The 13,896-nt window shown below is 41.1% G+C and overlaps 1 protein-coding gene across 2 annotated transcripts; it reads right to left on the reverse strand.

Annotated features, from left to right (window-relative positions):
- Positions 1 to 2,806: 2,806 nt before the first annotated feature.
- Positions 2,807 to 12,196, reverse strand: LOC129836509 (acyl-CoA desaturase-like). 2 transcript variants are annotated; one of them, XM_055902796.1, is made up of 6 exons: positions 12,018 to 12,196; positions 11,506 to 11,775; positions 10,276 to 10,406; positions 8,894 to 9,099; positions 6,557 to 6,789; positions 2,807 to 5,284 (listed from the first exon to the last, which is right to left on the reverse strand). In XM_055902796.1, the coding sequence occupies exons 2-6, from the start codon at positions 11,729 to 11,731 to the stop codon at positions 5,085 to 5,087; spliced, it is 996 nt and encodes a 331-aa protein (XP_055758771.1). In that variant the 5' UTR covers positions 11,732 to 11,775; positions 12,018 to 12,196; the 3' UTR covers positions 2,807 to 5,084. The 2 variants fall into 2 exon arrangements, with proteins under 2 accessions (XP_055758771.1, XP_055758770.1); XM_055902795.1 differs by having other exon boundaries at positions 11,506 to 11,780; positions 12,018 to 12,195.
- Between the last annotated feature and the right edge of the window lie 1,700 nt (positions 12,197 to 13,896).

A 13,896-nucleotide genomic window follows, 5' to 3' on the forward strand; every position in this document is an offset into this window, starting at 1 on the left:
ATTAGCATCGCAAACTGGCTACATACAGAGCGCTAGACAAACACGTGCACCAAACAGACATATACCGGAGCAATATTGCTTGAAATTAATTGGCAGATATTGTGTTCCGTTTAGCTTTTCAGGGGTGGGATAATGTCAATGTGGCTTTGATTGGATAGTAGCCAGGATCTTGATGTTTATTATTCATTTCTGAATTGATTGGCGAGCTACTCATAGGTGGGCTGCGAGCTACTGGCAGCTCGTGATCTACCTGTTGGAGACTCCTGATCTAAACTAAGGTAGCCTCATTTGTTTTAAGAAAATAAGCATTTTGTGAAATTGTTAAACTTATGCCTACATTCCATTTGAATGCACTTTTTGAGGACAAAAAAACCCCTCTAAAGTGGTTGATTTTATTTGTGACCACAACCTCATTATCAGCCCCAATAGCTTCCCAATGTGTGATGAGCAGTCCAACACATCACACCCATCAAATGGTCCAACAAATCACTTCAGTATAGTCCACTCATAATAATCTATTTATATAACCTACACTTGAGTGACTAAATGGAAAATCAAATCAACTTTTATTTGTCACATGCACCAAATACAACTGGTGTAAACCTTACCGGGATATGCTTGCTTACGAACCCTTCCCAACAATGCAGTTTAAAAATGTAAATAAAATAGTAACACAATTGGAATCAAATAAAATACAAGAATCGAGCTATATACAGGGAGTACCAGTACCAGATCAATGTGCAGAGGTACGAAGTATTTGAGGTAGATATGTACATGAAGGCAGGGTAAAGTGACTAGGCATCAGGATAGATAAGAGAAAAATAAATAACCCGACTTAGAATTTCCTCAGAAGCTTTGCTGTGGTTTTATAAAAAAATACATAAAATAAAAAGTTTGCCATCCTATTTTCTAGGCTAATATTCTAGACCTAGACCTAGTATTGTCCAGCAAAGCAGATCAGAGTTTGACAGTGCAAGGCTAAAACTGTCAGCCTGATGACCACACAAGTGTTACACACAGAGCAGAGGATGGTCTGACACCAGGCAGCCAATGGAGAGAGGGGTGATGTCACTGGGAGCTGGGCTGAGTCTGACAGCAGACCATTGGGCAAGGAGGCAAGCTCACAGACAGGTCGTGGTGCTGTGGTAGGGACACCCACTGCAACTGGACTGAAGCAGACCTGGGATCAAACACTATTTCAAATACTTTAGCTGTACTTGATTGAGCTTGCCTGTTGCAATGAAACCAATAGCAGTCTCAAAAGTACAATCCCTGGCACTCCAGGCAGACTAAAGCAAACGCTCAAAGTATTTGAAAGATTTCAAATAGTATTTGAACCCAGGTCTGGACTAGAGTCAGACAGTTGCAACTCTGACCATGTTTGCATAGGCTAACTCTTCACTGTCCAGGCACAAACTGGCCATTCAGGAATAGTACAAGGAGTGGAATGTTAGCTGAACAGACTGGTAACCAGGCTAAAATAATTAGCCTGTCTATTTAGTTGGACTTACTTAGATCTAAGAGTGAACATTTTCAGTGGTGGTTCTTATCGGCTTGAAACTAATATATTCTCCAGTAGAGGGTGCAGATATGTTCGTTTTTGAAGAGAAGTTGACCGACTGCCAAACTGAAACCGGTATTTTAGCCGTCTGCGTCCATGCTTTATCAGAACGGTTCATTCAACTCACGATCAGTCAATGCACCAAAATGAACCCATTTAGCAGAGGCTGAAGAACAATACCATAGATAAACCAAGACTCTGGCACACACAGAAGACAGCGATCAGATAAAACAGATCAGATTAAATGGTGAAGCAGTGTCTTGTTGCTACTCAGTGTTGGCCGGAGAGGACAACATGCATAGCAGGCGCCCACGGCCTGACGTTGTGAGATAGTTTTAATAGGTGAGTGAGTCATGCACGTCCAGCACAAGATGGAACTGATCAGCTGGTGGCTGAGGAACTAGAGGAATGTGAAGAAACAGGAAGCAAGCACATCATGTCCAGAGAGAGTGGTGGAGAGAGTGATCTGAGAGAGACAGAGGATGTGTGTGAGGGAGAGCTGGTTAGCTGGAGAGGGAGAGTGAGTGAAAGAGCAAATTGCATTCAACCTGAATGACAGTCTAGGGAGCCCAGGGGACCAACACACAATCTTGAAAAGACTGTTTAAGGAAGTGATGACATCTGTCAGCAAACAAGAACTTCAAGTCGTTATGAAAAACACTTAGGCCGACTGGTATGCATGTTGTCTGTCAGCAGGCACACCGACTAAATACAACAAACCTTTAGTTTCAGAGGCCTGCGGTCAGGTTAAGGTTTGAATAAGTAATGTGATAGGTAAATACCACATTAAAAGGAGCTGTACAAGTGTTATGTAATTTTCTGTACTTGGTGTTGCATGTTGATAGTGTAAAGTTTAAATTCTAGTCTAAAATAATATGATTCAGTAAGGGGAAGAGAGATTGTGAGAATAGGTCACAGAATAGTCAAACAGCATCCACCCATCGCCTGGGGACAAGTCCAGTCAGAGAATGGTCTTCTACGATAGCTGGAGTTTAATTTATAATCACTTTAGGCAGTGGTGAGAATAACGCAGTATTATGCTGCATACACAGCACACCTTCACCAGGGGTGTATTCACTAGGAACCAAATGTGCCGAAGTGGGAGGGACTAACCGGAATTGTACAAACAAGAGACGCTGGTATTTGTTGCGCAACACTTCCCATTGCATTTAAAAAATTAAAAAAGATCTACGGTGGGCACTTTGCAGAACAATTACTGAGACAATGCAGCTGGGACGGGACCAGTAAATGCTAAGACAACGACATGTCTTTTATTCAATTAGCAACGGAGAGATTACAGAATTACAACAAAACTGACAGCAGAACATACTTTCCAACATGTAGAAAATGTGGTTTATTTACGGTACATACAGTGGGTAAAACATTCCTTGAAAAAAAATGCGGCAGTTTTTTAAGGCATTCAGACTTCAAGACGTTAACACTGTACAAAATAATTGCACTGAAAAAAGTAGACCAAAGTGCGACAAATATTATTACAATTTGATGAGTTCATAACTAATCTGGAATCTTGTTTCTTCAGAGCCAAAACATTCGTTGAAATATTATGCAAAAATTGATTCCTAATTCCTCATCAGAATCTTCTGATACTTTAAAGAATATCCCTAGATGCAAATCATATGGTCTTTCCTTTTACTTCCAATTTAAATAAGGGCCATCCGTTACTCTAGCCTTCTCTCATAGATAACATACATACTGTACATCTTGGGATATTCTCTCATACATACACACATACTTTTGCATCTTGGGATATTCTTTCAAGTATAAATATTTTTTTAAGACAGTCATTAAATAACAACTCCGGTACCAAAGCAAATCTCTCATTCCTAGAAAGTGGAATTCCTATAGTTTTCACGATCACTCCTAGAGTGTTCATTTGGTTGGACATCAATTGTTGGCGCTTTCTTTCCCTCCCCTATGTTGCATCCATTTTTTTCTAGACATGTCCATGTCTACAAGCAAAGTACATAACATTACTTCCATAAGGCATCTTGGGCGAGTCCTGACAAAATATTTTTCTTCAAGATATCAAGAGACGACACGTACGCAAATGCTCTCAAAGCCTCTTTCTTTCACATTGTCCTATTGGAGAAGGGAGACAGAAGTCCCATATTCGTATTTCAACTGCAGTAAGAGTAAAAAATAAATACAAACAAGTATTTCTTTGTATAATAAAGACTGATCAGTATGTAATTTCACTACATTTCATTGCAGAGGTGTCTCCGTGAAGCAGGATGGGAAAAAACACCAACTGAAGTCACAGGCACCTTCACCCACACCAGAGGTATAAATCGCATTATACACAAATGACCCCGAGACCTTATGTACGTCCCAAATGACACCCTATTCCCTATATAGTGCACTACCTATAAACAGAGCCCACATTGGGCCCTGGTCAAAAGTAGTGCACTATATAGGAAATATGGTGCCATTTGAAACTTGGAGAACTTCCTTCATCCTCTTCTACAAGGAGGAAATACTCCTTTTAAGAGCAACTTGGACAGGAGGAGACCACTGGTGCTTTCATGTGTAATGCCGCAGTATAAGTGAACTTCTATGCCAGCCTATATGGAATAGGGTCTGGTATATAATGACAGCTAAAACAGTATGCTGACTATGAAGTAGATAGGGCTGTTTCAACAGCAGCTTACGGTAAAATAAGACTGAAGTTGGGTGCCTTGATAAAATAAAACAAATAAAATATCAATAAACTTGAATTTTGAACTTGACAAAAGCTGGACTTCTCTCAGGACATAAGACTACCCCACTCTTATGAAATGAACGTCAGCAAAGCGCGACTGATTGAGAGATCGATCCTGACATATCGAAGAGATAATTTTTTGTCCGAATTGAACGAAACAACATGATCAAAACAAAACTTGCCTGCTTCGCCTTAATGTCAAGAAACCCCAAACTCCTTATTTTTTTTTCACTTAACAATTTCAAAAGTGCCACAGAGTGTTAATTAATAATAGCACATGAATAAATTAGAGGTTAATGTTCTTCCATCTTCATTGTTGGTGCACAGGCAGGTAGTTTGGTTGGTGTAATGTTTCACACATTACACCATCTAGCTCCGCCACACAAACACTTCAGGCTATTCCACAGATAACAAGACTCTCTAATCAAGACTCTTCGAGTGTCTGTGCCAATATGCCCAGCCTTGCCACCCTATAAGCTCGCTTTGGCTAATAGTCACCTCACACAGCATTCATTTCAAAAACACAACATAAAAAAATACACAATTTACTGAAAGGTCTAGGACCGTTTTAAAGCCAATATTAGTCTGAGGAACTCAGGAATAGGTTTTTAACTAATAATACAGAAATGAAACATCAATGAACCATGGTCCGATCACTACTATGTGCAGCACTACTAACTCCATCATCATCGCTGCAATTTACTACAGCTATACATTCTTTCCATCTTTCGTTGGTTTGGCCTGTTTTAACATATCTGGTCTTATCAAGTCCGTAACAGTTTGAGGCGGTCGAGACAACATTACTCAGCCAGTCTTGTGGCTGCCGTCACCGGTTCTCTGGGCGCGGGCCGAGATGAGGTCGCGGGACACCCTCTTGCAGTCCTTGGCCAGGCCCAGGAAGTACATGAGGTCTATGAAGGCGGTGGTGATGTTCAACTTCACGCCGAACTCACTGGTGGCGTAGTCGAAGGGAAAGGTGTGGTGGTAGTTGTGGAAACCCTCACCTGGAAGGAAGGACACAAGAGGACAGGACATTTTTTTTCATAAAAATGTTAAAAAGACCAACAGGCCGATGTGCTATAGTTGTGCATCTATGAGAGTTACTTTCCCCCCCAATAGGCTTGAAAACATGATTTGATAAGAGTACAGGTGATATGTAAACTAAAGCACTTGGAGACTGAGAAGTTCCACAACAGGGCTGGGTAACTTCAGTCTTGGTGGGAGGCTGTGTGGAAGCTTTTGTTCTAGCCTAGTACTCAAACACATGATTCAACTAAGTTAATTATAGTCTCCAACTTGAAGAACCAGCATTAGATGACTCAAACATGCACCAACTACAGCAGCCCTCTGAATCCAGAGTTGTAAGTATCTGAGCTATATTAGTTTATTCTTGGTTGATAGTCAATTACAATTCCCACTTGTTTTAAGCAATTCAACTAAAGCATGATTTTCACAGCTGACAAACAGGCAGCTCCTACAGACAAGAGGTTACAGTAGAACAGTGGTATTCAGAGTTGGGTGTGAACTGCAGTGGGCTCACCAAAATTATTTAAATGGTCATTGGCTGTGTCTATACTCCTTAAAGAGTGCAAGGCTCTGGCCGTATTGCTCCACCCAAAAGTAGTGCACTATATAGGGAATAGGGAGCCATTTCAGATTTGCCAATTGTAAAACCTGCATTAATTTATTATACATACATCTCTACGGTCCGAGCCTTTCTTATGCTATAAAGAATACTTTATAGTGCCCAGGGTTGGTTGCAAGATACAAGCCACTGCCCCCTGTGCAAAAAGTTCAATCTAAGCAAGCCTAAATGTTTATATTGAGTGATAATTCACATAAAATTGTGTGAGGGGGTTTCTTACCAAGCTAAATTAACAGATCATGTTACTTATTATAACCTAAAAAAAAGGATTCATGCAAGTGATTTATCTTATTTCAAGATATTTTACCTTAATTGTAGGGTAAAATATCTTGAAATAAGTTATTTGCATTAAGACTAGGTTAAAAATAAGCAAAATGATCTGTTAGATTGGGATTGAATCCCATTCCCAGCACACTTGCCTATCTCAAGCCTATCGCTATCAATAACACTACTCAAAAATAAGAAAGGAGAGAGTGGCAGGGTTGGGGTCAATTCTATTTAAATTCACAAAGTAAACCAAATTCCAATTCCAAATTGTCCTCATTGAAGAGAATTGGAATTGAAATGGGATCAATTCCAACTCTGGGGTGGATCTCCCCTCACTCCCTTTAAAGAGAAAGATGATCCTTACCAATGGCGCTGAAGGCCACGAAACGGTTCTCACTGGGGTTGATGTTGCGGTCGTAGGGTCGGTTGCCCCACATGTGAGCGGCAGAGTTGACCAGCCAGGTAGCGTTCAGCACCAGAGCGTACCTCATGAGGCATGGGATGAAGTAGCCCACCCACAGGGACTCATCCCACAGGAACCAGGGCACCCACATGGGCACCAGGAAACACAGCAGGACCACAGACAGCTTGTAGTACCTAGAGGGCAGAGATGAGACGTTAGAGATATACTGAGAAAAGAGATATTGTTTGAATCTAAACATAGTTACTAACGCTGAAAAGTCAACACCACCCCAAGCACCTAGATTCATAAACGTACGTCACACCTACTTCTCAGTACACATAAAAAACATGTTTGGACAAAATCTTCTGAACAGTTGATTGTGTCTACCACCATATGTTAAATCACCCTTTTCTACAAGAGCTGTGGTGAGACTAGTTTGGGACTGCGTCCAAGAGTAGCCGCTGCATGTTGACCAATGGCCAGCCAGTCACTGTACTTTGTGTGGGTATGGCTTGATCGAGGTCCTGGCAGAGATGACAGCTCTTATCAAAAGATCAGCCACCAGCGCCGTCACGGCCACCGCGACCCAGACTACCACTTTCTGTGGTCGTGACTAGAATGGGGAAACTGGTTCAGAGAGCAGCAGTGCAGAGAGCACAGTCAAGCTACTGGGGCTACTCTCATGCAACATACACAGAAGTATAGCCAACTACGGCATAGGTTTCTCTTGTCTGGTCACGTGGTCAGGAAAGCACCTGGTCCTAACAATGAGACATTTGTGTGGAGCACTCAAGAGTTTGGTTTACCTTAGATATTGTCATGCATAGACAATGAATTCAAATACATCTAAACGTTGACGAGTAACTGGTCTCACGTACATACACACGTACAATAATGTGGAACACACCGTTTTTGGGTTGCTTGATTATCTTGTAGTGACAGTATATGGTAGAGAGGGGGAAATGCAAAACTCAATGGCATCATCTGATCACTAGTCACATGCAGTCCGAATCTTGATGTGACATTCATTCTGTAACCACCGATTTCTATGGTGGATTTTATACAGAGGTCTTTCAAGTGTTCAATGAGTGTTAAATTGCCCCTCTGTGGTACATTCTGTGCCGTGCCGCAGCCAATGGAGGTTTGGTACAACTTTTCCAGAATGCAAATAGGCTTCTAGCTATAACACTGCATGATTCAAAGCAAGGGTACTGCCAAAGGCCTTTAAAAGGGCCCAGTTCAGTAAAAAAAAAATCGTTTTTTACTGTGTTTTATATCACACTGTACAACAGCTGATGAAACTAACACTGTAAAAGTGTGAACAATTTTGATCAGTGTTATTTCCTGATAGTTGCTGGTTGAAAATATAATCTACACAGGAACTTCTTATCAGCCTGTTTACATGGGAGGGAGTTTCATCTTGGTTAATAGACCAATAATAGACCGGTAAATTGGTTAATAGACAGTTCCGAACAGCTTTACCAATAACAGCTAGTTTTAAGTTTCCCCTCCCACTTAGACCACTCCCAGACAGTCCTAGCAAAATTCTTGCTAAGAAATTGTTTGTTATAAAGCTATTTGTCAGTTTTAATGGAAAACTATTACAGCAAGGTACTTCATTGTTACCCAGAAAGAGAGATAAAAGCAGCTGCATTGGTCCTTAAAAAAAATACTTCCAACTGAAAGTACAACAAGCTACTGTATGTAGATGTTTTTAAAGTACAACAAGAATCCAGTTCCTCTAAACAAACAAACACTGTTCATAATTGGTGGCCTGAGGTTATAACTGTTCTTATGAAAGGAGAGGGTTTTCCGCACATCCAAGAACAAGATCCAATACATGGCTCTTTTTGCTGCTCCCAAATGTGATCTTCTGATAAAGCTAACAGGTGATAAAATAACAACGTTGACGGAGATAGTCTTTGTTAGGTCAAGCTTTATCAAAAGATCACGTTTGAGGAGCAGCAATCTCTCTAAAGCAATATCTTTAAGTATTAAGATAACGTTTTATCTGTCTTCACAGAAATGTGCATTGCGTCATAAATAAACTCTTTACAGGAGATTATACAAACAGACAATATACCAACAGACAATATACCATCCTGTGTGGCTCAGTTGGTAAAGCATGGGGCTTGCAATACCATGATTGCAAGATCGATTCCCGCTGGGGCCACCCATCCAAAAATGTTTTCACTACCATGAGCAACTTTTGACAAACGAGTGTGCTAAGTGGCATGTAAGATTAAAGGCATGGAACTAGGACAGTACAGGGCATAGACTGGAAAACTGTCATCTTACTTTCTCTGGAACATAACGACATTATCTGCCTTCAGGTCCGTCAGCTCCAGCTTCTTGCCCTTCTCGATGACGTCGGGGTGCTTGCGTACGAGCAGCCAGCCAATGTGAGCGAAGAAAAAGCCCCGCACTGCATTGTGGGGGTCGGCGTCTGTCTCAGAGTACTTGTGGTGAACCCGGTGGTCCCTCGCCCACTCGTAGATGTCGTTCTGGAAGAAATAATGGTGATGTGGTTGTTTAGGAGCCACTTAAATCCAACATAAAAGCAACACAGGAATCTGGAGCCATGTGTATCAAGCGTCTCAGAGTAGGAGGGAGAACCTGATCACCACTCTTACTCTGAGATGCTTGATATATACTGTTTGGCCCTAGATCCACAGTTCTGGTGTTTCTACTATAGAGATAACCATTAACATTGATTGTCATGCAAGTTGAAGGGCTCATACCCGAAACGGTCGGCAATAAAAATGTACATTTAAGTATATTTACTGGAGTGCTGTCCCATTTCTGTTCTTTGTACCATAGAGATAAACCATGTATTTATCTCCATCTCTATGCTGTAATTCTACAAGCAATTGAGATGTCAGAACACACTAGTATTAATAGGTATGGGCACAACACCAGAGAGAGGGTTTAAACACAGTATACTTGAGTATAAATGCACAGTATACTATGCATTTATACACCTAGAAAACATATAGTAGAGAATAACAGTTCAATACACAATGTGTATTAAGAGGTGACCATCAGATTAACCGGGCAGCATCAGTCAGTCAGCACAACAATGCAGATTATACAAAAATTTGTTAACACTCAATCATACTTTATATACCAGCATATTGCACAGTGGGTCACTCATTAATTAAGTTGTTGTTATTGGTGGGGACTAGCGTAGACCTTTTTTAACCTGATTGCATTGGTCACTTCTTTAAATCAAGTCATCAGTTTGTAAGGTGGTCATTGGGCCACGTGATGGTCACTTCATACATCTAATTTTGGAGATTTCTAGAATAAAATTGGGTCTATTTCACACAGGGATTTTGTACGAAATTTGGATAAGTATTCTTGTGTTGATGTTTTTGATGAAGGCTGGCTAAAGCCGCTAAATCATTGGCATTTGGCGGTAGCCTCTGCTAGCTCTCTGTCCTGCCGTTTCTAACTTTCCCTCACAGATACGCCAACACAATAAAGGCCTTTTAATTGAAGCTACACTCGAGAAAGAGCCTTGGTGTTTTGGAAGAGCCATGTTGGTTGATCGCACAAGTTTAGCCTTCAAGTTTATGATGTGTGTGTATGCCTGTTTTTGTCCCTGTAGGGGTCCTATACGGCATCCTCTCTGGGGTTCAATAAAGTTGATTCAATTCAAAAAGTTTTCCTTTGTTTACCTGAAAGGCCATGGAGTTAGCGAGGGCCAGAAAAACACGGAGAGGGGTGGAGGCCTTGTAGGACTTGTGACTCCAGAGGCGGTGGGCCCCCGCAGTTATACCCAGGGCACTGAGCAAGAAGCACAAAGCAGCTAGGGGAAAGAAAGAGAGAGATTAGGCTAGATATACAGACGCCCATGTCTGGCTCACACACACGCATACACAGAATCATGTGAAACACAGAGACATTTGACTCCTAGTGGTTACAAGGGATATCATGTCCCATGCCTGTTCCTCATCCCTGCCTAGTTTCTGTCATTATAGAGTTATTTCTGTTGGGAACTGGCAATGGCAGTACGTATGCATGCATGTCTACTCTCAGGGTTGTTGTTGTAAAACTGCTGAATGCGTTTCTATGTGCAGCCACACAAGGCTGCTTAGGATGTGAGAACCTGGGACCTCCAACTGGTCCAGGCAGCAAAGAAGAGACATTCTGTTGTGGTGCCATGTAGCCTCACAATGGAATGTCTATTGGAATGCCGATTGTTCTTTGTCTTGCCCAATGGAATAATATGCAGTTCAGCATATGAGAGCTAGAGCGAGAGACAACAGTGGAAACACAGTTTTGGTTGTTCAGTATTCATTACAGTATAATCCAAGTCATGAGTTCTATCTATCTATTCCAACTATTCTCACAAAAACAGAATTAAAACCCCTGCACGTGTTTTCCTATGTCTAAACAAGCAAATAAAGATGGGTGCCGCTATTTTCTAATACAGAAATATATTTAAAACAGACGTGCCTCAGGCCACACATTCCAAAAGTCTCTCTCCATCTGCACCACAGTAGGCCTAGCCTATGAGCAGTTTGTTTAATTGAAGATAGATGGTCCATAAACTGTTAGGCTACACATTATATGATACGAGAGAAGTCCCCAAATAGGCCCCTATGACTATGTTTGTTGTTTCCATGGGGAAAATATTGAGTAGGTGTGCCCCGAAATAGATTTACCAACATTCAACACTATTCTTATAGGAGGGCGGGCAAGTAGCAACATGTCGGTGTAACACCACCAAACGCCTACTTCACAAATGCATCACCTGGCTCAGCACATTCTCTTCTCGTTGGTCGACCAGATAAACCATACTGCGTAGACCAACAACTTGAACGAGGAAAAAGGCGTAGAAACCGATACAAGCGCAACAAGAACATTTTAATAAAATGGCACATTAAGTAAATGTTGATACTTACTCCAAGCCAGAGTCAAGGGCGACGCGGAGGGCACGAGCATCAGTCCATAAAGCGCTCCAACATGTAATAAAAACATTAATATGATGTTTCTCCACACCAGTCTCATCGGTGGTTTAGGGCCCTCTTTTGCTTTGTAACTATCATCAAAAACATCATCCCTCGTCGACGTTTCTGGCATCACGGCATCTCCGTTTTGTTGCTTGTTGGGGTTTGTCGTCTCTGTCATTTTTGCTGTAGAATTCTGTAACGTGCCCAGTGTTGAGACGAGATCTATACTTAAAAGAGGACAGATAGCTATTCAGTTTACATGACAAACACCGGCATCATGGTCCATCCCACCAGGAAATCGAGCACGCACTTCACACAGTGAAAGTGCGTGCTAGCAGCTAGATGAAAGTGCGTGCTCGATTTCCTGGTGGGCAAGCATCACTGGTTGCAATGCTAGGATAGCATAGGCTACTCTAAAACGAACACATAATTTGCTATCAACTGGCATCAAATACATAACTTACTGCGTAGAATGAAGATAATCGTTCAAATGTACCAAAAGGGGCACAACGCGGAGATGGCTTCTTCGTGCGAAAGTTGACAATTGAACGCGTTGTCAGCTCTACTCGTGGTGATGACTCCGCTTACCTAACCTGCTGCTGAGTTTCATCTTCAGACCTCGTTTTAAAGACTGCAATTGGTCGAGGGGCATTTGATGCCACTTCTACCCTAATCGTTTCATTGGTTGCCCTCGTATCTGATGTTTATTTTACAACCCATGGCAGTGAAATGTTGAAATACATCCAGATAACACCCCCCACCCCCCTTTTCTATTTGTTTCTATATTTACAGTCGCGCTCATGTTAATTTATGTGATCACAAATTACGCAACTTGTGTCAACATGGTCGGATAGCTGTTTGTTTGATAGGCGTAGTCTAGTTAGATAGACAGACACCACCTTTCCAAAGTCAGTGCTCAGTAGTAGCCTTTCCATAAATTGGTCATTACAATAAGGAAAATTGCATTTTGTTGTTCGTGGAGAGGATGTGGCGTGATGGGAGTTGAACGATACATTCCAACATTATGATTAATCACATCACTAGAAATATAGGCTAGGCCTACTTAATATAATATTGCAGAAAGTAATAACTATTAATATAATCTCATATACATATTCCAAATGTTCATTATTCAAGGTAGAACTTGGCCTTTTGACACTCCTGAATCACTTGAATCAAAAGAGCGAGGCCAAAGGGTGATTGGTATTTTCTGTTATAATGTTACTCATTATGTGTTATGAAATTAGTATAAAAACGATTAATATAAACTCATATACAGTGGGGTCTGAAATCATTGGCAGATAGGGGTCAACATTATTGGCACCTGTTTTCAGTACCTTTTAATACCTAACCTTGCTATGATAACAGCACTGAACTTTTTTCTAAAATGTTTTATGAGATTGGAGAACACATTGGGAGGGATCTTAGGGACACATATAAATTATTGGGGGACAGATATAAATTATTGGGGGAGGGGTGGTCCAAAATAAGGGAGGGTTGTCAAACCATTTTTTTTTTGCTTTGGGGAGGGTTGTGTGTTTTTTCGGGGGGGCACAGGGGAGGGTAGTGCGTTTTTTCCCTGGTTTACATACGCTCTTCTGCTCGTATTTTCTCTATAAACAATGGCTTGACTTACTTTGACATTACCCTAATGAAGTTTAGACACGTTTGTGGCTATTATTAAGCTTTAATTACTGTATGCCTGCCTATGATATAAAGGCATGATGTGAAGGCAGTACACACCGGCGCTCCAACTGACTCGACAGTTGAACTTGAGGTGAGGAAGTCGGTTTTAGACCTACCAGAGTTACTCCTACAATCTAACAATATAATGCTTATCTTTATACAAAATATTCTGAGAGAAAATGTACAAATTAGCCTCCTTCTGTACGTCTATATCTATATAGCAGACGTAGTAGCCATCTGACATAAAGAAATGCATGTCAGTGCCGTAGCATGCCACCACATGTCTCTATCTCTCTGGGGTTAGGCCTATGCTTCTCTTCCTTTATATAGGCTGTATACACAGTATATATTTACAAAAATATGAATATCATAGCCTATAGGCCTATGCATGCAATGCCCTGGTACATGTAGTGCTTAAATCTCTGACAGCTGAACCGTGAGGTGGACAATTATTATTTTAGGAAAGTAGACAAAAACAAATGAAAAACAGACTATAAAGTTATGCATATGCTACACATCGAAACACAAGGAATAGTGTTTTTGTAATTTGTTATTGCTGTTTTTAAGGACACGTTAATGTGGCTCATTTGGCCGACATCCCTCATTGTGTCTGTATCTATGTAATGGTATTTATGTAAAAACAGGGACCACAATGGA

The sequence above is a fragment of the Salvelinus fontinalis genome, chromosome 37, assembly GCF_029448725.1.
Source record: "Salvelinus fontinalis isolate EN_2023a chromosome 37, ASM2944872v1, whole genome shotgun sequence".
NCBI classification, from domain to species: Eukaryota; Metazoa; Chordata; class Actinopteri; order Salmoniformes; family Salmonidae; genus Salvelinus; species Salvelinus fontinalis.

What these genes read in the sequence shown, in the direction of transcription:
- LOC129836509 (XM_055902796.1), bottom strand. Translation starts at nt 11,731, where the DNA reads ATGACAGAGACGACAAACCCCAACAAGCAACAAAACGGAGATGCCGTG. An exon ending in GCCCTTGACTCTGGCTTGGA is followed by an intron (nt 10,407 to 11,505) that starts GTAAGTATCAAC and finishes TCTTTCCCCTAG; the next exon opens with CTGCTTTGTGCTTCTTGCTC. An exon ending in CGTGGCCTTCAGCGCCATTG is followed by an intron (nt 5,285 to 6,556) that starts GTAAGGATCATC and finishes CCTTCCTTCCAG; the next exon opens with GTGAGGGTTTCCACAACTAC.